The sequence below is a fragment of the Zeus faber genome (assembly GCF_960531495.2).
Source record: "Zeus faber genome assembly, chromosome: 13".
In the NCBI taxonomy this organism is placed as follows: domain Eukaryota; kingdom Metazoa; phylum Chordata; class Actinopteri; order Zeiformes; family Zeidae; genus Zeus; species Zeus faber.
In genome coordinates, this window is record NC_137198.1 from 15,572,524 (window position 1) to 15,596,309 (window position 23,786).

Genomic DNA, 23,786 nt, shown 5'->3' on the forward strand with positions numbered 1-23,786 from the left:
TAAATAGAATGTGAATGAGGGCGTTCCCATGAAGTTGGGTTGGTGTCAGGATAACAATTTTTATGTCCCAATGAACGATGTCAATAGTTATCTATTCTGCAATGTGTAGGTATGTATTATTCCCATTTTATTACAACTAATGTTTTGCTATGATAGTGGCATAAAATGAACAAAAGAAGGCAATCATATTGGTAATTAAAATCAAATATCCTATTAGATTTCTAAACATACATGTGTCATGCTTGTGTTATTTGAGCAGGTCGTAAAAGCAGGCGGCCAAAAGAAAACCACACTGCCCAGTACAATCAGCTGGTGACAGCGTCTCCATAGCAACGCCACTCCAAACACAACTTCCCCGGGGCCGCTGTTGGTGCTAACGGCGAGTTAACAAGGAAAAGTTGAAAACTAGACATTTTTACTGTTTATGTGGAAAAGAAACACATTGTTTGCATTCATCGCTAAGATACCTGTTCTCTGTAACAATGGTGAAGAAAAAAACAGCGAAAGGGAAGAAAGGAAAGGGCGGGTAAGTGGATAAAAAACTAAATGGATAGATAGATAGATAGATAGATAGATAGATAGATAGATAGATATGGATGGATAGAAAGAAGGATAGATATATGGATTTATATAGATAGATTGATGATAGAAAGAGATTTTAAACAGAACAGAGTGAGACAGACAGACAGATAGACAGATGGATAGATAGATAGATAGATAGATAGATAAATAGATAGATAGATAGATAGATGGATAGGTACATTATTTGCTTTTTCAACACACTTGTTCAAAGGCATTTCCCCTACACTATTGCCCGACAGGAAGGGAAAGAAAGAAGGAAGACAGGAGTCCAAAGGAGATAAAGAGTCGGAGGTGGAGAAGGTGAAAGCCAGCACCGCTCTGTGGGAGGCCAAGCTGGAGGTGACGGAGACATCCCGCGTGGAGTACCGCGAGGCGGCGCGGCGCCTGGCACGGGCCAACAATGACCTGAGCGCCCTTCAGCACCGAGCGGAGCAGGACATGGTGGACGTCATCAGCCTCGTGAAGAGGAGGGAGGCCGAGCAGGACGACAAGGTTAACACGGAAACAAACTTTGCATTGTTTACATTACATTTGTGTGTGTTTGAAGACTACACACGTATTTTGAATGGTCAATATACGCACAAATATTATGACCATACTGCATAATTTTCTGTTATTCTAGTATATTTTAATGTGTTATTACTACATTTTTAATTTCCTTTCTTTGGCCAGCCCTTACATTCTCCGATCAGCCAAAACCTTAAAACCACCTGCCTAATATTGTGTAGGTCCCTTTCGTGCCACCAAAACTGCTCCATGTGGAGTGCGAGGCATGGACTCCACAAGACCTCTGAAGGTGTCCTGTGGTATCTGACACCAAGATGTTAGCAGCAGATCCTTTAGTCCTGTAAATTGCGAGGTGGGGCCCCCGTGGATTGAGCTTGTTGTTCCAGCACATCCCACAGTAGTTTCGATCGGATTGAGATCTGGGGAATTTGGACGCCAAGTCAACACCTTTAACCCCTTGTCATGTTCCTCAAACCATTCCCGAACATTTTTTTGTCGTGTGGCAGGGCGCATTATCCTGCTGAAAGAGGCCACTGCCATCAGGGAATACCATTGCCATGAAGGGGTGTACTTGGTCTGCAACAATGTTTACTTACATGTCAAAGTAACATCCATATGAATACCAGGACCCAAGGTTTCCCAGCAGAACATTGCCCAGAGCATCACACTGCTTTGCTGGCTTGCCTTCTTCCCATAGTGCATCCTGGTGCCATCTCTTCCCCAGGTAAACAATGCACACGCACCCAGCCGTCTGCATGATGTAGAAGAAAACGTGATTCATCAGACCAGGTCACCTTCTTCCATTGCTCCATGGTCCAGTTGTGACGCTCACGTGCCCATTGTAGGTGCTTTAGGTGGTGGACAGGGGTCAGCATGGACACTCTGACTGGTCTTCAGCTACGCAGCCCCATACACAGCAAGCTTGTGATGCACTGTGTGTTCTGACACCTTTCTATCATAACCAGCATGAACTTTTTCAGTAATTTGTGCTACAGTAGCTCTTCTGGGGGATCGGACCAGACAGGCTGGACTTCGTCCCCGCGTGCATCAATGAGCCTTGTCCCTGACCCTGTCGCCCGTTCACTGGTTGTCCATCCTTGGACCACTTTTGGTCGGTACTAACCACTGCATGCTGGGAACCAGTGGTGTAGTGCAGGATATACGCAGGGAGAGGGAGACTGTCTGAGCACATGAGTGGCTAATCCATTTGCATGTGGATAAATGCAAATGTTCCCATAGGTATGGGAAGTGGGGTGCTGAGGTTGCTGCAGCACTTCTCATCGCTGAATGTTCCTTGAGCCTCCTGCTTGCATTTGGAGCACTATCTGGAGCAGAGTGTGCTGTGCTGTGTGGAGCGCTGGGCGTGTCCGACAGTTTCACTGGAAGTTGTGTCACAGGGTGCATGAGCAGTCCGTTTGACATCTAGCTGGAAAGGCATGGGGCTAAACTGCCTTTCTGCGTAAATGTACATTATGAATGGAGACTCGGTATCATTTCCACGTCCACGTCACTTGATCAACTCAAAACTTTTAGCACTCTCTAACAAAATGGCAGCATTTAACATATTCTACACGGTGAATGGGCTGTTCTAGAAATCAAGACAACATACATTCCACTCACCGGTGTTTATTTGTGGAAAATCAGCCTCCTGTTGTCTTTATGTCAACTTTGCGAGGCTTTAATTTGAATAAAAGTGATGCTTCTGAGTGAGGAGACACCTGGGCTTGTAAACCTTAACCAAATGAAGGTGCAGAAGGTTTTCCACCAGGTGGAAGACCAAGAAGGACCCGCTGCTGTAGGTGACGTACATACCGCATTGTAGTGGTTATTATCGGTGCGCCGACACCAGACTAGAGGTCTTAACGAATCCCAAAATTCTGACCCGAACCCGTTTGGACCCAGGACATTTGTCCTGAGATCCGATTAGAACCAACCATTAAAAACTGGATTAGGTGAATAAATGATGAATTGCGACAATGATGCTGCATAACTAAATATAATAAATCAAATATATATATGTATATTTAATTTTGTATTATTCTTTTTTTTAATATTTGTGGTGTAGGGATGGTGTGAATTGAGCAGCCACACCTCGCCTGGATCTAGGTAATTTGGGACCCAGGATCAGTGTGGCTGCACACCTGTTGCTCATTGGTTGGTTTTACGGGCAACAGGTAAAACACCCATCCCCACACACACTCAGGAGAGAGGAGCGCTGTCATGACCTGTGTCCATCTGCTCTGATGCTTGTTCTATCAAGTCCCCTCTCCACAATAAATTTGTGCTTTCCACCCCTTTGTCTGTGTCTCTGTGCCGGAAGGCCCTGAATACGTCACTTGGGTGGCGTGTGGCAAGCGAAACTGCCACAATATTATAATTTTTATTATTATTTTTATTTATTTATTTATTTTTTAACTTTTAATTTATATTTTTTTGTCACTTAACGTCGGGTCTGAAAAGCGATCGAAAGCGAACTACTGCGAGTCCAGATCGTTGATCGTATACGCATGGAGAGGGGAGACAGGGGTGCAAATTGCACCTTGATCGCCCCCTCTCTGTGCGTAATGGAGACTTGGAGAGAGAGCAATCAGTGCACCCGCGATCTCTGCTCAGCATTGCTGCGCGTCCCTGTGTCCTCCAAATCAAACAAATAAAAACAGTGTGCCCATGCCCCGTCCCTCCAGATAAAACAAATAAAAACAGTGCGTTTTTAGTTTAGATGTATTTAGATGTTCTTTTTGAACGAAACAAAAATGCCCCGTGATTAAAGGGGACACGTTTGAAGATATGTTCTTTACTTATATGTCACTGCTTATGACAGGCCATTTATCCTTTGCCGGACAGGCTGCTTAAAAAAAACATTTTTGGCAAAGATTTTGAGCATACCCGCTTCTCCAGGCACCACTACACCACTGACGGGAACACCCCACAAGACCGGCCGTTTTGGAAATACTCTAACCAGTCGACTAACCATCACACTTTGGCCCTTGTCAAAGTGGCTCAGATCCTTACGCTTGCACATTTTTCCTGCGTCCAACACATCATCTTCAAAAGCTGACTGTTCACTTGCTGCCTAATATATCTCACCCCTTGCCAGGTGCCATTGGAACGGGATGAGCAATGTTATTCACTTCACCTGTCAGTGGTTTTAATGTTGTGGCTGATCGGTGTATATCACAACATATATTGATATACAGTACAGTATGTTAAAAAATGTATATACATTATATTTGAATGAATCAACATTAGAATATAGTGATAATAAAACAAAATATATAAATAAATAAATCAATAATATAATAATATGAAAGACTCCTTATACTTTTTTGCAGTAGGTCAATATATTGTCATTTTCTTCAAGGATTAATTACAAAATATTATAATAAATATAGCTGCAGGCAGGAATAGGCGGCGTCCAGGGTAGTCAGCCCTTGGTTAAAGTTCAATGGACGAGTCTGCTTTAGCTCACTGTTCCGGTGTGTTTTGTGACTGCAGAAGTGCATTCATTCCGGCCTGGTTGTGAGCAAAGTCATAATTTTCAACACAAATACCGGCAGTAACTGCTTCAGCATACGTTTGATGCAAATGTTGTCTTACAGAAGGTACGTTGCCCTGTAAATTCTGATATTGCAATATAATCTCTTCCTCAACATGGCCTTTAATTCTACCAGACGTTTTCATGTCCAGATAAAGGCTGGTTCCTTCTATCAAAACGTCATCTAGGTCACTCGCTGTCCATGTCAAAACATTTTTGGGTCTTGCACTTAAGTGCTGTCAAACTGACAGCTGCGCACTGCTTGTTCCTGGAGGACCCCAAACCGTGCATCCCCCTGCCAAAATGAGCCTTTTAACACCCAGGTGTGTGGGGTATCAACAGGTATATTCAAAGGAACGTCATCTGTATTAAATGTCAGAAATTTTGCAGCAACTTCTGCGGGCATCCTTCCAGTCGTTCTTTCTGAGTTTTTTTGCGGTCCTTACTTTAGAGTTTTGTACAGAGGTTTCAGAAAGTATTTTAGTCTTTTTTTTTAAGAGGAGAGTGGCTGACCTCTAAAGCAGCATGTTCTGCCCATCGTTTCTTTTCTGACTTGGAATTTGGTTTCCGTGAAACATCTGGAAGGGAACCAAAAAACACAAAAAGATGAAAGGAAGATGAAAAGAAAAGAAAATTTAAAAAAATACACAATAAATACATGTTCCTTGTGTTGTGTAATTGCTTATGGTTATTGTTACCAGTAATTATAATTCAGGAAGATTGTATGCATTGATACCTCTGGAATGTCTATAATTGGGTTGTATTTTGTAGAACTTACTCTGGTACGTGTTAGTTGTCCTCAGAAGCAAATATATTTATTTAAACTTAATTTTTTTCAAACATAATAATGCTTAATAGTAATAAAATAATACCTTTAATAATACTTTGTATGGTTGAGAGTTTTTATCTCATATTCCTTGAGAAGTCCAATCGTGATAATCTTGGTAAGGTTGTGGTTATTGACTCACGTTATCTGTGCATGCGCCAGGATTCTCTCAGTTGCGGGCTACGCCTGCACGTGGCGCCATCTTGGTGAGGTTGCGATTGTTGATCACAGACCTCATCCACAATACTGAACCTCGAACGACGCCATGTTGGAACTGCCCCGAATACAAATCATTATTCAGATTGTCTGTGTGTTCGTCAGCTCCATGACATCCATAAAGTTCTGACGTCAATTACAATCTGACCAATCAGTCGTCGCAGTCTAGGTCTGACCAATCACTAGACTGCAAGGCTATTGTGTGACCTGTGCTGAGCTGTCATTTGCGCATGCGGGCACGTTGCGGTGATGATAAGAAAATACAGTTTTTTACCAAATTATTCCACAATAATGGACCGATCTGAATCAAACTTTGACAACGGCATTTTGGAGTGCAGTGGATCCATGACATCCATAGACAACTGATGTCCGTTTTTTTATTAACAAAAGCAATAGGGCTCATTCAGGGCTTATTATTCTAGTATATTTTAAATACAGTACTAAGTGATTTTTTTTTTGGGGGGGGGGGTGTATATGGTTTCACTCTCCATGCATAAAAAACAGCTATGACTGGTATATTCAGTATATTCCGAATTCTGAATGTTATTATTTATTTATTTATAGTATAAATTCCATTTTTCAAAACGTATGAAGCTGGTATTTATCAATATTCAATATTTAAAATTTCATTTAATCTTTTGATATTAGTGTTTAATGTTTTTTTGCTGGATATGTTGTGAAAGCATATGTTTCATTGACAAGAATGATGAAGAAAAAAAACACAAAATGTTGATGTCTATAAAATGTGTTTTCTTTGCATGATTGAGGCTATTTGAATTGTGTCCACTTTCACAGATATGGAGGCTGGAGGAGCAGCTCAGAAGCCACAAGGCTCTTGCACATGCAGAGCAGCAGAAGATGGTACCGTATGTTTTCAAAACAGCCACAATTGAAGAGTTGTGAATGTTTATTGGAAAAACAAGTAAAGCTCCACCAGCCAATCTCAGTTAGATGCAAGCTTGTCCGTCAGCCGAGAGTGAATTAATGCTTTGTGCTCCAAGTGCGGAAAGAGTGTAGATTAAAACCTATATCTGAAAAATGTGCTGTTCCATAGAGCTGTGCTCTATGTAATTATACTCACATTTATTATGCATGGCGAAAAACATTTCAACAATCACAGGAGCCATAAACAATGAAGTAAACCCTTAGATTTTTGGTTCCAAAATTATTTTAATCTTACTTAGAGCCCTCAGGAGAGGGAAACCTTTTTTTTCAATTGCACATTTTTAATTTGCATTGGTCTGACAAAGACTGCTATTCACACTGGATTCATTATATTCATTATATTTTATACATTCCCAAATCTCCAAACGACCACTAATATTTGTGATGTTTATCTAACTTTATTATTTATGATTTAGACGTAGTCGCCAATCAAGTTTAAGAAGTCTAAAGAAAGGAAAAATGTGCAAAACTTTTACTTGCAGCTGTTTTCCATCTTCCGGATATTACTTCATGCTGGTAAAATTGGATCCAAAAAGCATTTGTCCTCAGTCTGGAGCAGCTTAAAATCATCTCTATTTTCGACATGCACGGAACTGTCACATGTACCGGTGTTGGAAAGTAACAGTGCGGTTAATCTGAAGACATGACTTAAAGAGACCCCCACCCCGCCCCGCCCACCCCGCCCGCCCCGACCCTCCTCCCCAAAAGCAGTTTTCTAATTGTGAGGCGATAAAATAGTTCATGTTGCAAATGGACTCAGCTAATGGAAATAACATTGTCAAAAGCAGTTTGACTGTTTTTCGTCCGAGGAGTCGGGAAACGGTTTAACTTTAAGTGTGGAGGGAAAACCCATCGGTCAGATCATTCTAATATGGTTTAGAGTTTTCCGAGGCCACTTAGCGAAGCGTTAGGCCGGTGAGGTAAGTGAGGCCCCGAGCTGCACTTACCTCACTGTGGACTGATGAACTGATAAATTATTAAATATAAATTTTATAAAAAAAATATCGGAATTTTGATGGATCGCCAGCATGGTGTGGATCCTGCAAACCGAGTGACGCACAGCACTGGAGAAGCCATGTTGCACGGAGCAGATGCAGTTATCCAAAGAATAACAATTAGGCCCAAGCTAGTAGTCAGATCCTTTGTACCCTCTAATTTAGTCATCATCTACATCATCATGGCTGTTTGTTTTGCTAGCCAATCACGACTTTGGTCACTGTTGCATTTTTCGCCGTGACTGGTGAATCCGCAGCAACGGCTCATTCAGGCTTGAGGCATGCCGTCTGACTAATGGCGGCGGAACTCGCCTTTGGGACTTGGCCACGGTCCGTGTGAACGCTCAGACACAGTGATGACCCCGGATGTCACCAGTGGGAGTTCACTGTTTCGTGGAAACCGAAGAGATATCCTTTGCCTGCCATTCTGCATTATTGTTGTTCTGCAACAGTCCAGGCAAACAGTTCATATAGAGTTCATATGTCTTAGTGTTTATGACTGAGTGTTGTTGTTTTTTTGTATTTAATCGTGTTATTGTTGTGACAGGTCGAAGAGCACAAAGTTCAAATCCAGGAGCTGGAGGAGAGGTTTAAAAAGAGAGCCAGTGATTTCAACACGATCCAGGACGAATTCAAGAAAATCAGGGAGTTTAAGAAGAGGAAAGCCCAAATGGAGCAGGAGCTCATCAACGTGAGGAGTCGGTCCGACCAGTGACGTACATAATGCTTCGATTGCGTGGCCTCGCCTTTGCGCGTGAGTGTATATTTGTAAGCGTGATCTACTATGCTGAACCCTTTCCTCCGCTGCAGATCAAAGAAAGCATGTGTGTCGCTGACAAGAACCACAAGGAAAACCTGTCGAGGATGGAGCTAAAATTCTTTCGCGAAAAGGTACGGTCAGATCCTGCCCGTAAATTACCCCATGATTCATTCCGGGGCGGTTTCGCAGACACAGGATTAGGGCTGATCTCAGACCAAATCACATTTTTGATGAGCTGGATTCATTGAAATGGCCTTTCTCAGTCATTGTTTAAAATAGTACCATAGGCAGTGGTTCATGGGTGAGTGCTGGACGCCAGGTGGACTTTTGAAAGCCGGCAACACCAGTGCGCGTTTTGAAGCACCCAGAGACCAAGGATAAGCGTGGGGGCGACCCGGCTGCCTGTTGGTGTTGCACCGAGTGTAGTGGGTGTAATCGTGCGCACGGTACACGTCTGCGGGTGTCGGGCGGGTGAGCGGTTTGACTCCGCCCTGGCAACAACAAATCCAGCTGCTGTGTGTCTGGGGGGGGGGGGGAACTTGTCACCTCCGGGAACGATGGGTGGGTGTTAAGGATGAAGTCAAGATGGTCAAGATGGACCCAAACGCAGGACACACCATTTTAGGAGTTTATACAGGGGTTTAATGGGCAGACAGGCAGGGAATCAGAAAGCAGGGACCACGACCAGGAGCAGGTGGAGGTGGAGGTGGAGGTAGAGGATCAGGGATCGAGAGTTTGGGGTACACACCAAGGAGACTTGCCGGAACAGAGACATTGGACACATGCGCGGAACCGACCCCAACAGAGTAAATGGGACCAGGTTAAATACAAAAGGAGTGACGAACAAGGTGGAGACAGGTGGTGAGATTGACTGACTGGGGACAGGTGTGCAGTGACAGGGATGTGACGTGACACCAGACACAGACAAAGGGAGCCAGAGAGGGACAGAGGGACCTAGGGACAGACAGAGGGAGCCAGAGAGGGACAGAGGGACCTAGGGACAGACAGAGGGAGCCAGAGAGGGACAGAGGGACCTAGGGACAGACAGAGGGAGCCAGAGAGGGACAGAGGGACCTAGGGACAGACAGAGGGAGCCAGAGAGGGACAGAGGGACCTAGGGACAGACAGAGGGAGCCAGAGAGGGACAGAGGGACCTAGGGACAGACAGAGGGAGCCAGAGAGGGACAGAGGGACCTAGGGACAGACAGGGAATCAAGGCTGGAGAGGATGGTGACAGGGGGTCTGAGAGAAAGCGATGCGCGGCTGAAGTTTTGAAAGACCTCGGAGCTGTCTGTTAAAATTGTCGTGCTCATTCAGACAGACATCATCTGTGAGACGGATATTAGACATTGCTTACTTCTGCTCTCCTCCGTCCACCATGTCCGTGTCCACCCCGTACGTTCTCTAAGGGCCTTTTTTTTCTAACTCTAATTATTGGGATACTTGTGGGATGTGAGTGTTACACAGTGCCAATCGCTGGAGTGACAGAGGAAAAATCCACACAAATTCCCGAGGCCCCCTAATGCACGAGGCTCAAGGCAATTACCAACTATGCCCTATGCTTTCAAGCCTAGAACCATTAATCTTCAGTTAAGCAACGTCTCAGAAAGGCATTTTCAAATTCTGGATTCATGGAAGTAGGATTCCTTTAGTCCTGATTTAGATTGAGCCCCATCTGCGAAACCGCCCGTCAGAGTTATTATTTAAAGTCACTCAGCTGGAGGCCCTCGGTGTCACTCGGCAGGTCCGCCTCGAGAAGGAGGCCGAGCAGAGGATCGCCCAGTTGGCAGAACGGGCTCACAACGACGCCATTGTGTGAGTGTGTCTCCGCCGGCCCATTACACCCTAGATTTAATCTTAAGAGTACGCCCGGACAGAGCTGGGGGGAGGAAGAAAAACAGGCTCCGGTTATTATCTTAACCACACCTGTTTGTCCTTGTCCAGATAGATAGTGTGGCGGGATGCCGTCCATTCTGGGGAGCGTGTGCGGAAGACCTCCTGTTTATTAGTTTTAAACACATTGGAATTATACTTTTTCCTAAACTGTGTTTGGTTATTTTTTTCCCACCCCGGAGTCCATAAAACATCAACGTTGATACTTGTGTGGCCCTGACGATTTTAGTCATCGGTGGAGGAAAGGATGTAAATGTGTAAACGCTCGACTTTGTCCTTGAGAATCAGACTTGGCCCGGTTTGAAAGTCATTTTCTCAATAACAGACTCGGAAGCTACAGACACTGGAAAACGGTTTTAGTCACAGTACGTGATAAGATCACAGTCTGTTCAACATGCTTATCGCCAAATGTTTAATGCAAGCTTGATTCTATTTTGACAAACAGTTATGTTAGTCAGGGCAGGCCAAATAGTGTCTAACTTGGTAACTCATCAATCTTAATTGAGACAAGATTGAAAAATCGCGGTTACAGATGACAATCAATTGCAACACGACGTGGCGGGTATTGACATGCGGTCTCTGACTGTCGCCCTTTTTGTGGTGCCTTCATCTATTAGGACACTGGACGACGCGTCGCGCGCTGTGTTCAAGGAGAACGTTCGCCTGAACGAAGCTCTGAAGTATCACGTGAAGGAGGTGGAGGAGCTGAGGAAGCTGAGCATGTCGCTGGCCGAGGAGAAGGCCTCCATGGCCCTGAACAAGGTTCCCTGCAAACAAGAACCTCACCTTTATTTAGTGGCGGCCCTTGGACAGAGGCCGTACATACCCACCACCCCCCCCAAAAAAAGTCATTTTCAATTATTTCATGAACACTTGTCAGGTCGCGGCACCATATTTCTGGTAGTATTTCCCCCTGCGCTGTTTACTTGCTCTGACCGTCTGTATTTTGCTTGCGGTTCTACTTTCCTCTCACCTCCTCGACGACTTGCCAACCCTCTCAGTGGTTGGTGGTTGCGGTGAGTTTCCACTGGCATTTGGGTTCCAACTCAGTGGTATCCCCACCCCTCCCCCCCCTCTCCATTTTCCGGCACTGATTCTCTCGACAAACAAATATTGGCCACCTGCAGTTTTCCCCCCTGATAATGAACGTAAAACAAGCAAAGGTGTGAAGTATAATAGGAAACTTTGCAATTTAGCAAATTCTATGTAAACGTACAGATGAAGCTTCACCTGACCCACCTCAGCTGTTCCATTGACTCTTTCACCCTTCCCACCCAGGACACAGATGAGCTGATTATCAGGAAGAACGCGGCTCAGCTGAAGGCCCAGAGGCACGAGATATCCAAACTTAAATCCCAGGTGGTTTCCTTGGAGCAGGGCCTGGAGCTGACGGCCGGCGAGCTGGAGCGGGAGAGGGGGGAGGTCTCGCGCAGGGCTCTGGTCAGCGACCGGGCCGGGCAGGCCCACCTGCAGAGGGTGCAGAAGGCCCTGGCGGCCCGGGAGGGAGAGATCGCTCGCGTCAAGCGCCTCGCGGGCGCCGTGGTGGAGCAGCGCACGGAGCTGGAGCGGTTCTTCCACCTGGCGCTGGGTCAGGTGAAGCGGGAGATCCAGGCCGGCAGGTCGCAGCACAGGGAGCAGGCCCTCAAGGCCTACAACGCCAGAATGAGCGAGGCCATGGCGGGAAGGCAGAGCTATCCCCTCATCCGCACCTTCCGCAAAACACCCCACGGCGCCGGCGGCGTCTACTCAGACATGGAGGAGGCGGAGAAGTGGTGAGGCCCCCTTCCATTGCTCCCCAACCATCTACTGTATTTGTTTTGTTCATCAATGTATGGAATCAAACCAATCAGCAATATTCTACTGAGTTTACAGCTTACACTCAAAGAAAGCCAATGAGAATGTACCATGCATGCAGTTCACATGAATTCCCTTATATTCTCTCTTGCACCGAAGGGATCATTTACAGGGCAACCAGGTGGACATTTCGGACCTCACTTGGGAGCAAAAGGAGAAAGTTCTTCGGCTGCTCTTCGCCAAAATGAATGGACAAAAAGCGAGGTAAACATCTCTGGGGTGACCGTACGCAAGTGAGGCCTTGTGTCCCCTTCCCTCTTTTTCAGGTCGCTGTCCGGCTAAGACGACACGTCCATTCGGTGTCGCCGGGCAAGAAAAACAAAAGCAAAGGCCACAATGAACCCTCGAGATGAAAACGCGGTGACACCGTTGCAGTAGTACAGTCTGATCCTCCGGCGGTGACGCCTCCCTCGTTTTAATGTCTTAAACAGCCATTTTCTCAGAAGAAGAGGATACCATAAAACATCAGTTAGACTTCGACCAATTTTCTTTTCCGTCCAGCTGCTTAAAAAGATTGAAGAAAGAGTCTGGGCACAATAGTAAAAATAGGGCCCGGCCGCAGAGTCGTGTGCTTGGAAACAAACATCTGGTCACGTCGATTTTGGCCTGAGCCTTATTGGCCCTGCTTCACGTGCACTAGGAGTTTATTTTGTTTCTTTGAACGCTTGTGGTCAGGGAGCAGCTGGTAACATGATTTTCAAAAAGGCCAGTATGCAGGAGATCTGAATGTATGGGTTTAAGGCGGGGCCCAGAAGATGTGTATTCATGTTAGCGGTGGTCTGGCACCTAGTCCAGCAGAATAACACGCCGCTTTTTGCGAGCATGAAGGGTCATTTGACGGCGCCCCGGTCCATGCGCCTCGCAGCGTCTTCAAAAGGCCGCTGCAGGCCCGACGGCGCAGACATACCATTGTGCTTTAACGCGGCCTCTCCAGAATGATGTACCTCATTGCAATTCTACATTTTCTTGACAGGAAACCCGGTCAAGCTCTGGCTTTGCCCGCGTCCTGGGAGAAGAACAAAATTGACAGCAATGCTGCTGGGTAAGGCACCACAGGGAATGCATGAGAATCCAACAGTTATAGTTTCTCCTTGTAATTACAAAGCCCGCACAGATTTATTGGGACCGCATTGCATGTTTAGTGGACAAAGCAGTTGACTGCGAGATGTGATCGCTGCGTGATTTATCAGGCTGTTGCATTTAGTGTTGCATAATGAAGACTGTCTGTTAGAATTACAGAGGAGCCATCCCTGGTGACCTTCATCACCCAGGCGCCTGTGTCCAACCTGCCCGCCAACCCAAACAGCCTGCCGGATATACACACCACATGACAATCTGTCCCACTCGGGATGCTTCCATTGTTCACGCTTTGGGGTTTGTATGCTGTTGCATAGAAAACCATCCCAGAATTATGTCGGTGCTCCTGGTGAGGGGGGAGAAAAAAAATAAAAAGCATACCCAGGCGCAACTGAACACACACACACACACACACACACACACACACACACACACACACACACACACACACACACACACACACACACACACACACACACACACACACACACACACACACACACACACGGCTTTTTATTGAAACGCTAACATTTTGACCACAAAGTGCTGATATTTTATGATAAATAGATATACGTACAACTGAACACAGTGTTTGTGAGTGGCTGCTATAAGAGAACAGTGTGTCCATAGTAACATACATTCGTCAAATCTTCATTATACTCTGTGGATGTGGTTGAAAAATAGAGGAGGCCATTTCAGGTGTTATATTCTAGTATATTGGACACGTCCTTTGTATTATTTAAATCACTGTACATTACAGAAGTAGACTCTGAAAAGTTGTATAAAATCTTCACAGAAGGCACTATAATGTATCAATCTATGAATCTAATTTAATTTACTTTCCAATGCTAGTGGGCGGCAATACCACGTTCTGTGTTGGAGTGATATCTACCGTCAGCCCTCTGGGTTAGTTCGGCGGCAGAGTGGTTTTCTCATTTGAGTTTACAAATCATTCCCGACAGGCTTAGTGCAAGCCACCTAGCGTCCCATAGTTGGCATGGTAACTGCGGGACTTCTTAAGGTCGCGTCCTCAGCTTTCCATTGTGAAGTGACCGTTTTGATCTGTGTGTAAAACTGGATTCCCTGCAGAAAAAAAAAAGGAACTATTAACACCTTACTGTATACCAACCCATGTGTTTAAATAAAGGAACAGGAATACCAGTTTTGGAACCTACTTGTTTTCCGTAGAAGTTGGTGTCACCCCGGAAGGAGCCTCTGGATCCGGTGAAGGAGAACATTGGCAGCGGCACCGGGATTGGAACATTCACTCCAATCTGTTTGAAAAAAAAAACAGTCACGTTAGCACAATGTGTAAACATTGTGAAACAGATGAGTCAGGTGTAAGGTAATGAGAGATGTCCTGCACCCTTTGCACTGCAGCGGTAAACAAACTTGAAATGTTTTTCGTTTTGCAGTTTTGAGTATGGAGTATGGCGTTATGAAGCAGAGAGAACTAAACCAAACATTTTGTTTTTGAAAAGACTGCAAACTGGCACGGCTGTTTCAGAATGTTTGAAACTGCGGGAAATACGTTTGGACACACTGGTCCTGCCTTTTTGGCCAAGGTTCAATGGGGGGGTGGGGGGGGGGGGGGGGGGAAGAGGAAACTTGGTGTTGGTTGCATGGAGGTTTGGAGAGGAGCGCAGCACATGGCCGGCACAGCATTCCCCGACATGTGAACAGCAAACACAGGGCATAACTTAAGCCTCACAATCAAACAAACACGGCGGACGCTTGCCCGTGTTTGCGCTCAAATATTCACAATCGCGCTCCTCGGAATTCCTTCTGAGATTAATTGAAGATTTCCCTGCGTCGAATCCCACCGAGAGAAACCTTTCCATGTCCCCGTTTGGATTTAAAAAGGCACATATTTGCCGTGGCTATTTGGAGCCTCAATTGGGTGTGGGAGGGAAGGGGTTTCCAATGTGTATATTTTGGGGAGGGAGCAAACACCGCTGTACCTGCCATTAAAAATAATAATTGTTTATTTTTGCGTGTGTGTGTGTATATATATGTATATATTTTCAAACAGTGAAGTGTGATGTGCTTCTTGTTTCAGAATATCCACATACACATTACGAGAGTCCGTCAATGTCTCCTTTTCTCCCAGAGCACAAGAACACATTTGGAGGATATAGACACTGACCTGGCCCACATCCACTTCATGAGTGTATTTACGCGCGGCGGCGCCATTAGTGGTGAAGATGGCTGTGCCATTGCCGTAGGGGTTGTTGTTGACTATGCCGATGGCATCGTCCAACGTGTCGGCCTCGAGAACAACCAACACGGGCCCGAAGATCTCCTCAGTGTAGCACTTCATCTGGGTCTGGGAGAACACAATACGAGGTCACTTCAGGTCAAACACAAATATGCATTTGGGTTTCGAGGAACTTTATCGTTCAAGATTCAAGAGGTTTAATCGTCACATACATATACATACTTTCATACATATATGCAGTGAAATGTAATGCAACGCACCCGGTGATTGCACACAATATGTCCTAGACTGAACACAGTAGCTACTTATGACCGGAGCGCCGGCGCAGGCGACCGCAAGGGGCGGCGCCACAATCGCCTATTGCTGAAAAGGGATGAATCGTTTCGATTTCCTTATGGACGGGAGGAGATGAATACACGTACTGTGACATTGCCGATGACCGTGGGCCCAACAAAGTTGCCGTTTTCGTAGCCCTTGACCTTGACATTCCTGCCATCCAGAAGCATGTTGGCTCCCTCATCCACTGCGCTCTGGATCAGATTGTTGACTCTGTCTTTGGCCTGGGGAGAGATCAGGGGCCCCACATCTGCACCAGACTGGTCACCTACCGGGCCCCAAAAACAACCAGGTATAAGGTTTCTTGGTTCGCACTTGCACGAGAGGCGCACAAGAAGAAGGCCAACACTCAAATACATATTCAGCCACAAGCGCAAGGAAGCGGAAGCCACGGCAAGGGGAACTCGGAGGCACTCCCTCCTAAGTGGACACTTAACGGTTTCTAGTGTGGCCGCAGAAATTAGAGTTCATATCACTGAAAATAGGGAGAATGATTCCGTCCGTCGCTCCAGAGAGAGATTCCACAACTTCCTTTCTCAAAGGAATTGATGCTCCCGCTATTTAGCACAAAGCCGCAGATCTGGCCACAAATTTGCAGCGTGACTGACTCAACAAACGCTCTCTCTGCCGAGGATGATGGGAAGCTCAAGTAGGGCAAGAAGGCAAGAGGTGCGGTTAGGGCGGTATGGGTGGCCTGCGAAAGGGCTACAGCGCAGGCTCCCGGGGATAAACGGGTGTTCAGGAGGGAGGGCGGGGCACCTGCATTCACGCGCAGCGCCTTGGCACGTTCCACCAGCTCAGGCAGCCAGCAGCGCGCCTCGCCCACCATAATGGCCGTGGAGAGAGCCATGCAGCGCTGCCCTGCTGCCCCGAACGCCGCACCCACAAGCTGATTGAGAGTGTTCTCCTTGTTGGCATCGGGCATCACCACACCATGGTTCTTGGCGCCCTACAGTACACAGAAAGCGGTTAACCTTTCCACCATTTGATCTCCACTTGACAGAGAACGGTCAGTGACAGATGCCTATAATTTCACAAAATGTTATTTAATATCGGGGACGATTACGTTTAATGGGCAAATCTCATTTCTCTTTCATATTCACAACTTATGATGTCTTTTTCACATTTTGTATATGAGGCGATATAATGAAAATTGTACAAAAGTATTAGGCAAAAGTCCAAAAATATATATTTTTAAACATAAAGCCTTTGGCAATGGGTCTTAATTCTCTGTTCTGTATTTTGCCTGTTGTCAGTAATTGGAGGAGAAATAATTTTGGAGGGGGGCAAGTTCAAGGAATTCTTTGGCCAATGCTGCCACCTTCAGGTCATTTCTAACATCCGCCAGCTGTTAATGGTACAACACGCGACACACTACTATACTTACCATGTTAGACTGAACCCTCTTCCCATTTTTGGAGCCTCTCTCGTAGATATACTCTCCAGCTTGGTTGGAGCCGACGAAGCTGATGGCCTTGATGGCAGGATGATCACAGATGAGGTTTACAGCTGAGGGAGAAGACAGAAAAGTCACATCACTCAGGTGGAGCAACTATTGCAGTAAAAAGGATCAAGTTGAAGGCATGTGATGTAACGGATCAAAACTAACCACATCTCACCGTCATGTTGGCCGTGGATGACGTTGAGCGTTCCGTCCGGCGCGCCGGCGTCCTGCAGCATCTTGGCGAGCAGCATGGCGCAGGTGGGCACGCGCTCGGAGGGCTTCAGGAGGTAGGTGTTACCGCACACCATGCCCATAGGGAACATCCAGAGGGGAATCATGGCGGGGAAGTTGAAGGGGGCGATGCCGGCGCACACACCGATGGGCAGGCGGTACGTGAAGGTGTCCATGTCCTTGGTGATGGACGGCAGGGTCTCACCGAGCATGAGAGAGGTGATGCTGCAGGTGTGCTCCACCACCTCTGTGAGAGGGAAGAAAGTCCCAGATGCATTATTTACATCAAACTGAACCACATCAGACTCATTCAGGGCTGATAGCATATACGTACAGTTATCTCTATACTACAGTAGGAAAAGATTACATTGCATATTTTACAAAACTACAGCGGAAAAACTCCAGATGGAGGCATTAAGGGGGAAGAGTGGGTCTCGCCAAGAAATAATTGTGTGGAAATAGTCATGTTCACAAATGCCACAACCTGTCAAACAAAACCAGAGGGGCGAGACTGACGGACCACAAATTGGAGTTAGTGCCAGTCATTTATAGGGCTTGTGGAATGAAGCGCTCTTTTCACAAGTGAGCTAGACCCATTTGCTGTGTACTGATTAACTATTCCTGCTGCAAGTGGCAGCTTATGCAGGTCAATAGGCAACCTTTACATTGCCCGTTGTATTGCATTGTGCAAGAATGAGTGAGTTTGTATCAAACTTACGCAGTCCCCTGAAAACATCCCCCTCTGCATCTGCAAGGGTTTTGCCCTGTTCCAAGGTAATTGACTTGGCAAGCTCTTTCTGAAAAGTACAAAGGAAGGAAAATCCCTTAATCCGACCTCTGATCACAATTTAGCTATTGCGTTACCTGGCACTAGAAGAGCAGAAACATTAACATTTGGTCAACAAACAACTGTGCAAATTCTCAACAACACATGGAAGGAAGGGATCTCAGTCATCTCTAATGAACATAAGCGGAGGTTATTTCACACTATACTGGAGGCCATTGTGCCTTTGGGGCTTACAATGTTGTCCTTGATAAGCTGCTGATAGCGTAGAAAGATCTGCTGCCGAGTCAAGATGGAGGTCTCGGCCCAGGAGTGAAAGGCTTTCGAGCAGGAGTCCACAGCGGCCAACATCTCCTCCTGGGTGGCTTTAGGGACACGGGAAATCACCTCATTTGTCGCCTGCGGCACGAGCAGAGGGGAGAAGGCTTCAGTGGGGAGACCGGTGAGAGAGGTTATTAACATAAACAGTGGAAGTACTGCTTTGCTGCACGCAGAGACAGTCCTGTAAATCAATGTGATAGCGGCTAGCATTATCAGCTGTCCCTCTTGGACTTTGCATTCTGGAAGGTCATTCAAAGGTCAAGAGGTCAAGAGTTTATCACAGATACAACTGGTACAACTGGCTTTCTATTTCACATACAAGGAGCTGCTCAGGTTTCTGCTTGTGGGTCTTGGAATTTAAAAAAATATAGTGTATGAGGCCACCTTGACAAACTGACAAATTGTATAATAGGAGTTTTGCATTATCCTAAAACAACTACGAAACCTGTTCTTCTATAGATGTTTTACTCTGGGCTATTGTAGGCAATAAGTAAACAGTATAACCACTATGCAGAATTATGTAAAAAAAAAAAATAGCACTTTAAACATTTGAACACTGTTCGAACACTTATAATTGAGGACTTACAGGGTTGTGAATATCCAGCCAATCGGAACTCTTGGACTCCACAAACTTCCCATCAATGAACAGCTTGGTGGTCGGCTGTGGGCACAGAGGTGACATCACACGTGACCATGAACCATGTTGAATAACGTCTTTCATCCCAAGCCAGGATGATCGATAACGACGATCAATAAAAAAAATTAAAAAAAATCTTCCTGAATCTACTGACCACTGAGGAAGAGTAGCACATGCGGCCAACATCTAGTGGGACCTGTGGAGAGGGGGAAACAGGTTGTCACAGCACACTCTGAACTGTTTTAAAAAGAACATAACCTGCGAGAAACCTTAAAAACCACCCACTGAATTGTTTGTATGTTAATGACATGAATCTATCCTTGCACGGGATTACTGTGTAACGGTTATTCACACGTATTAGGGGTCAAAGTCTAATGTGAAGTGTGCAGAAGGAGCTTGGAGTTGAAGTTAAGGATGGATGACAGTTGAAGGGTTTGCATTTCCAAAAGGGCAAACAACTTGCTCAGACACATTTACAAAGCCTTGCAAAACTAAAGCAACTTTGTTTTCCACGTATTGTAACTTGCATGAGCGACGCATTCAAACGAATCGCACCTTGTAGCCCAACACAACAGACGATAACTCAGCACCGGACAAAGTCATTACACATTAGAACGGAGGGACACTTTTGGTCAATTCCGGTGCACCCTTACCCTTTTCTTCAACAGGGATCTCATTGCAGTCGTCGCCATATTGAAAATTATTGTTTTTTTATTTTTATAACCGTTCATATAGTTTATAAAGCCTAAATCACGTTACAGGAGCGAGGCAGTGGCATTGACTGGCTCGCCTACAAGTGGTCTAGCAGTGGGCGGGCTCTAAAAGAGAGAGCCGGCGTGTGATGGGCTGCTGGTGTACACGCCCACAAATCCCGCACGTCTATTGGCTACACCCTGGCCGGCCGCTGTCCGATTGGCTGTCGGAGTTCAGAGAGTCCCGCCCCACTCGCAGAACGACGCTGGCCATTGGATAAAGTCGGGTCCCGGTGGATTTCTTGCTAGGACCTTACGTAACTGCTGTCGCCCCGGGCGCCGCGGGGGATCACAGGCGTCGTTGTTGTAAGTTATCGGTGATTATCCACGTTATTAACGCGGGTAAAGTATCTCCAACAGCGGGTGGGCTGCCCCCGCGGCGGAACGTGGAATAAGTGGTCGACGCCTCCCCGCTAAATCTGTCACCCGTACAAGCGGCCAACAAAACAAATCATCACTCCCACTGCAATGCATCCGTCATGCGGCCGCCTTGCCAAGGTGAATACGATGGATCCTCAAGTGCACTCGCGTAGCCCACGCGAACCCGTTGAAGTGCTTAGTCACGGAGCCAACGGGGAGGAGGGATTTTAGGGGAGCGTGCCATTGGCTATAACTCTGCTTTCCCGGTGGAAAAACTCTCAGTAGTTTCCCAGCGGCTCGTGTATCACTGTCTGGGAAAACATGGCGTCTGAAAATAAGGTGAACGAGACCATAGCGGGCACGTTGATTTAGTCATGCCTTTCAGCTGTGCTGATGTTTTGTTTTTGTGTTGTTTTCTTTTCAGCCCATTCTTCATGGATACTTCAGAAGTTCCTGTTCCTGGAGGGTCCGGATCGGTGAGCCTTGTCTGCATACGGTTTGATCTTTTTTTTTTTTTTTTTTGCAATCAAACTTTTTTTTTTTATAACGATCAGTGACTTTCCTCCTTCCAGCTTTTGCTCTTAAAGGCGTTGAATATGAACAAGTTCCGGTCAATCTCATCAAGGACGGGGGTCAGCAGGTAGATGCAGATTCGTGCCAACAAATAAGTGATGAAATAAACGCGGCCTCTCGTCCATGTTTTTGTTTTTCGTTAATTATTATTGTTTTGACTAAAGCTCACGGATCAGTACAAGACACTCAACCCCATGAGACAAGTGCCGACGGTTGAAATTGATGGCATAACCCTCTCCCAGTCAGTGAGTCCTCTGGATGTTCTTCCGTCGACTAGCTTTTTGTTTTTCCTTTTGCTGCCAACGGGTGTAATGAGACCCCGCTCCTCTCTCCCCTGTCCCCGCAGCTGGCGGTGATACAGTACATCGAGGAGACCCGTCCAGGGCCCAGGCTCCTTCCCGCAGACCCCAAGAAACGCGCCCAAGTGCGGATGATCTGTGATGTCATCGCCTCAGGGATACAGCCTCTGCAGGCGAGCACCAGTCTCTCTCTCTCTCTCGCTCTCTCTCACACCACCTGCGTTTAGATCGGTTCCCTCTAAGCCGCCATATGACCATGCATTCGGAATGCCACCGGGTACAAACACCCGGGAAAATGATAACATTTACGGCAGCGCGTCACAGGAAGCGTCTCAACCAATGTGAAAAAACGCTGTTTGTTTATGGGTCAGTCTTGCCCGTTCCAATATGGTGACGACGTTGACGTATGGCAGCAACCAGCTGATGCAGTCAATTCTGCATCTATTAATGTCTATGATTGCGCAACCAAAATACATACAATTTTGCTAAAATTGTGGATATTTCAATTTACCTCCTCAGCTTCTTTCTCCTCTTATTTACAAAGTGTTGTTGATCATTTCCACAGAGCGCTCTGAGGAAAACCTGAAGCGATCTGGTGGTTTTTGCGAAAGCAGCGCAATAGTTGCGTACTGCCCCTTTAAATAAATCATCCCATCGATCGTTTGCATCTATTCAAATTGAACGACTCTTTACCGATTGACTCATCAAGAACCAAATCTCTTAAAAAAAAAAAAAAAGTCAAACCTTTCATCACTATGAATAGTTCTCGCATTCCGTTTGAATTGTGAGCTTGCTCTGATGAAAGCAGAGCCGCTTTTCTGGCTGGAACTGATGAATTAGCCCAGCCCTGTGATATGGATTATTTTTAGTTTATGGGGACAAAGATTGACCCACCCGCCCGACTGACGTTTCATTTGAGTCAAAGGATTTGTTTGTTACGAACAAATAACTTGCGAGAACTACTGTATTAGGAGGAGGCCACGATGATAGGCACAGCGACACTGTACATGGTTGATGTTTTGAACAGGATGGTCTTCTTCATAGACAGTGGTTTGCCATTGGATTCGTTAAATGTATGAAGTGCGCCGTGGTAGAGGAATTTTTGGGAAACAGCGCTCTGAATGGATTAAACGGTAAAACTGAGGAAGAGCATTCAGACAGATGGGCTGTGGACATTGCGCACACACAAAAAGCATCCAATACATCCAGAGCTAACCCCACTGTCATTTCAGAATTTGTATGTGATTCAGAAAGTCGGAGCAGAAAAGGTGCAGTGGGCACAGCATTTCATTCAACGCGGTTTTCAAGGTTTGTATCGGCACAATTGTATGTGCACTTCAAGTTATTCCGTCGCTTCTCGACCTCTGGTTCTGAGAAACAACCTTTTACCCTGTCTACTCCCACAGCCCTGGAAGCCATTCTGAAAGAAACCGCCGGGATGTACTGCGTAGGGGACGAGGTGAGATCTCCCGTTCTTTCATTCATTCATTCTAACGTTTGAGATTTATTGCCATTGTATTTACGGTTTCATTTAAGGTTTATTTTTTGAGGGTTATATTTAATGTATTTGTCATTCGGTCTGTTTTACATTAAACATTTTAGGTTCTCATCGTTCAGCTTTCTGGTTCACTGTTAACTTTATTCCTGTTAGTTATTGTATATGACACCCTATTTCTCAGTTTTATTTTTGGGTCACTTATTTCTTATTCATTTTTCTGTAATCTTTAGGTTATATTTTGTTGTTTATCTTTAGGTTTAGTGTATATTATACAACAGTTACAACCAACGTACAGCCATTTTTCCATGGAATGGCCATTAAAAGAAATTCTATACACTGCAATTTCCCTCCCGAATGAATAAAGTATCGACTCTCTGTAAAACATTGTGGAGGATTAAGACTTTTGATCCAATAACCTTTCGCCCCTCATCTATTTCAGATATCCATGGCAGATATTTGTCTTGTCCCACAAGTCTACAATGCAGAGAGGTAAACCTAATCGGTCGCTAGGATGGCACATGACATCAATTTTGCATAAATGACTTTACCAAAAAACCCATCTGACAGTGATGTAGATGGATACTCATCACTGTCACCTCCTTTACAGATTCAAAGTGGATGTTGAGCAATACCCAACCATTAACAGGCTGAATCAGACCTTAGTGAAGATGGAGGCGTTCAGGGTGAGCCATCCGATTTGCCAACCAGACACACCTGCAGACCTGCGTGTGTAGCGTCATGCGTCGGTATCACCACGGCTGTTGAATAAAGAGTTTTGGAAGTAACTCTGTCTGCTTCAATATTATGCCTTGGAAGGAACTGGAGAATCTTGAGTTAAAAATATTTTATTTAACATTATATATTGAGTTTAACCAGATTTGTTGGATGGACTTACAAGTTCGCGCTTCCCTCGCAAATGCACGATGGTAAAATAAGGTTATATATTTTGGCATAGCGATCTCTGAAAAGGATGCTCAAACAGTGAATAAAAATACTTTATCAGGTTTATACATTATGAACCCGTAGAAGCCAGGTTGAAGGAAATTCTATATTAGAGCTTCTTACTAAATGGAAAAGGCAATCAGTAGTATTTTCTCTATTGCAGAGGGATATAAATACCACATTCATAATCAGTTTCCCTTC

The 23,786-nt window shown here is 45.6% G+C and overlaps 3 protein-coding genes across 4 annotated transcripts; 2 read left to right on the forward strand and 1 right to left on the reverse strand.

Annotated features, from left to right (window-relative positions):
* Positions 1–482: 482 nt before the first annotated feature.
* On the forward strand, positions 483–13,444 carry LOC307238867 (basal body-orientation factor 1-like; the record flags this gene model as incomplete). Its single annotated transcript, XM_080012021.1, has 11 exons — positions 483–526; positions 822–1,074; positions 6,462–6,527; positions 8,154–8,297; positions 8,417–8,497; positions 10,111–10,181; positions 10,877–11,021; positions 11,538–12,031; positions 12,213–12,317; positions 13,087–13,155; positions 13,345–13,444. 11 exons carry the CDS (start codon positions 483–485, stop codon positions 13,442–13,444), a joined length of 1,572 nt encoding a protein of 523 aa, XP_079868147.1.
* Positions 13,445–13,698: 254 nt separating this feature from the next.
* aldh6a1 (aldehyde dehydrogenase 6 family, member A1) lies at positions 13,699–19,949 on the reverse strand. Its single transcript, XM_080012928.1, has 12 exons — positions 19,815–19,949; positions 19,316–19,357; positions 19,111–19,185; positions 18,441–18,602; positions 18,138–18,216; positions 17,364–17,666; positions 17,132–17,253; positions 16,504–16,693; positions 15,831–16,012; positions 15,337–15,516; positions 14,366–14,464; positions 13,699–14,273 (listed from the first exon to the last, which is right to left on the reverse strand). Exons 1-12 carry the CDS (start codon positions 19,890–19,892, stop codon positions 14,169–14,171), a joined length of 1,617 nt encoding a protein of 538 aa, XP_079869054.1. The 5' UTR covers positions 19,893–19,949; the 3' UTR covers positions 13,699–14,168.
* Positions 19,950–20,055: 106 nt separating this feature from the next.
* gstz1 (glutathione S-transferase zeta 1) lies at positions 20,056–23,428 on the forward strand. Of its 2 annotated transcripts, none has more exons than XM_080012929.1 (9): positions 20,056–20,411; positions 20,698–20,749; positions 20,846–20,913; positions 21,011–21,091; positions 21,193–21,318; positions 22,378–22,453; positions 22,552–22,604; positions 23,083–23,132; positions 23,251–23,428. In XM_080012929.1, the coding sequence occupies exons 1-9, from the start codon at positions 20,382–20,384 to the stop codon at positions 23,375–23,377; spliced, it is 663 nt and encodes a 220-aa protein (XP_079869055.1). In that variant the 5' UTR covers positions 20,056–20,381; the 3' UTR covers positions 23,378–23,428. The 2 variants fall into 2 exon arrangements, with proteins under 2 accessions (XP_079869055.1, XP_079869056.1); XM_080012930.1 differs by lacking the exon at positions 20,056–20,411 and adding an exon at positions 20,420–20,612.
* The last annotated feature ends 358 nt before the right edge of the window (positions 23,429–23,786 follow it).

Excerpts from the sequence above, each read along its gene's own strand:
- aldh6a1 (XM_080012928.1), bottom strand. The coding sequence starts at position 19,892 with ATGAACGGTTATAAAAATAAAAAAACAATAATTTTCAATATGGCGACG. Across the intron at positions 19,358-19,814 it reads GATCCCTGTTGAAGAAAAGG|GTCCCACTAGATGTTGGCCG; the intron begins GTAAGGGTGCAC and ends CCCTCTCCACAG. Across the intron at positions 18,217-18,440 it reads AGCTTATCAAGGACAACATT|AAAGAGCTTGCCAAGTCAAT; the intron begins GTAAGCCCCAAA and ends TGTACTTTTCAG.
- gstz1 (XM_080012929.1), top strand. The coding sequence starts at position 20,382 with ATGCATCCGTCATGCGGCCGCCTTGCCAAG. Across the intron at positions 20,412-20,697 it reads CATGCGGCCGCCTTGCCAAG|CCCATTCTTCATGGATACTT; the intron begins GTGAATACGATG and ends TTTTCTTTTCAG. Across the intron at positions 20,914-21,010 it reads TCAAGGACGGGGGTCAGCAG|CTCACGGATCAGTACAAGAC; the intron begins GTAGATGCAGAT and ends TTTTGACTAAAG.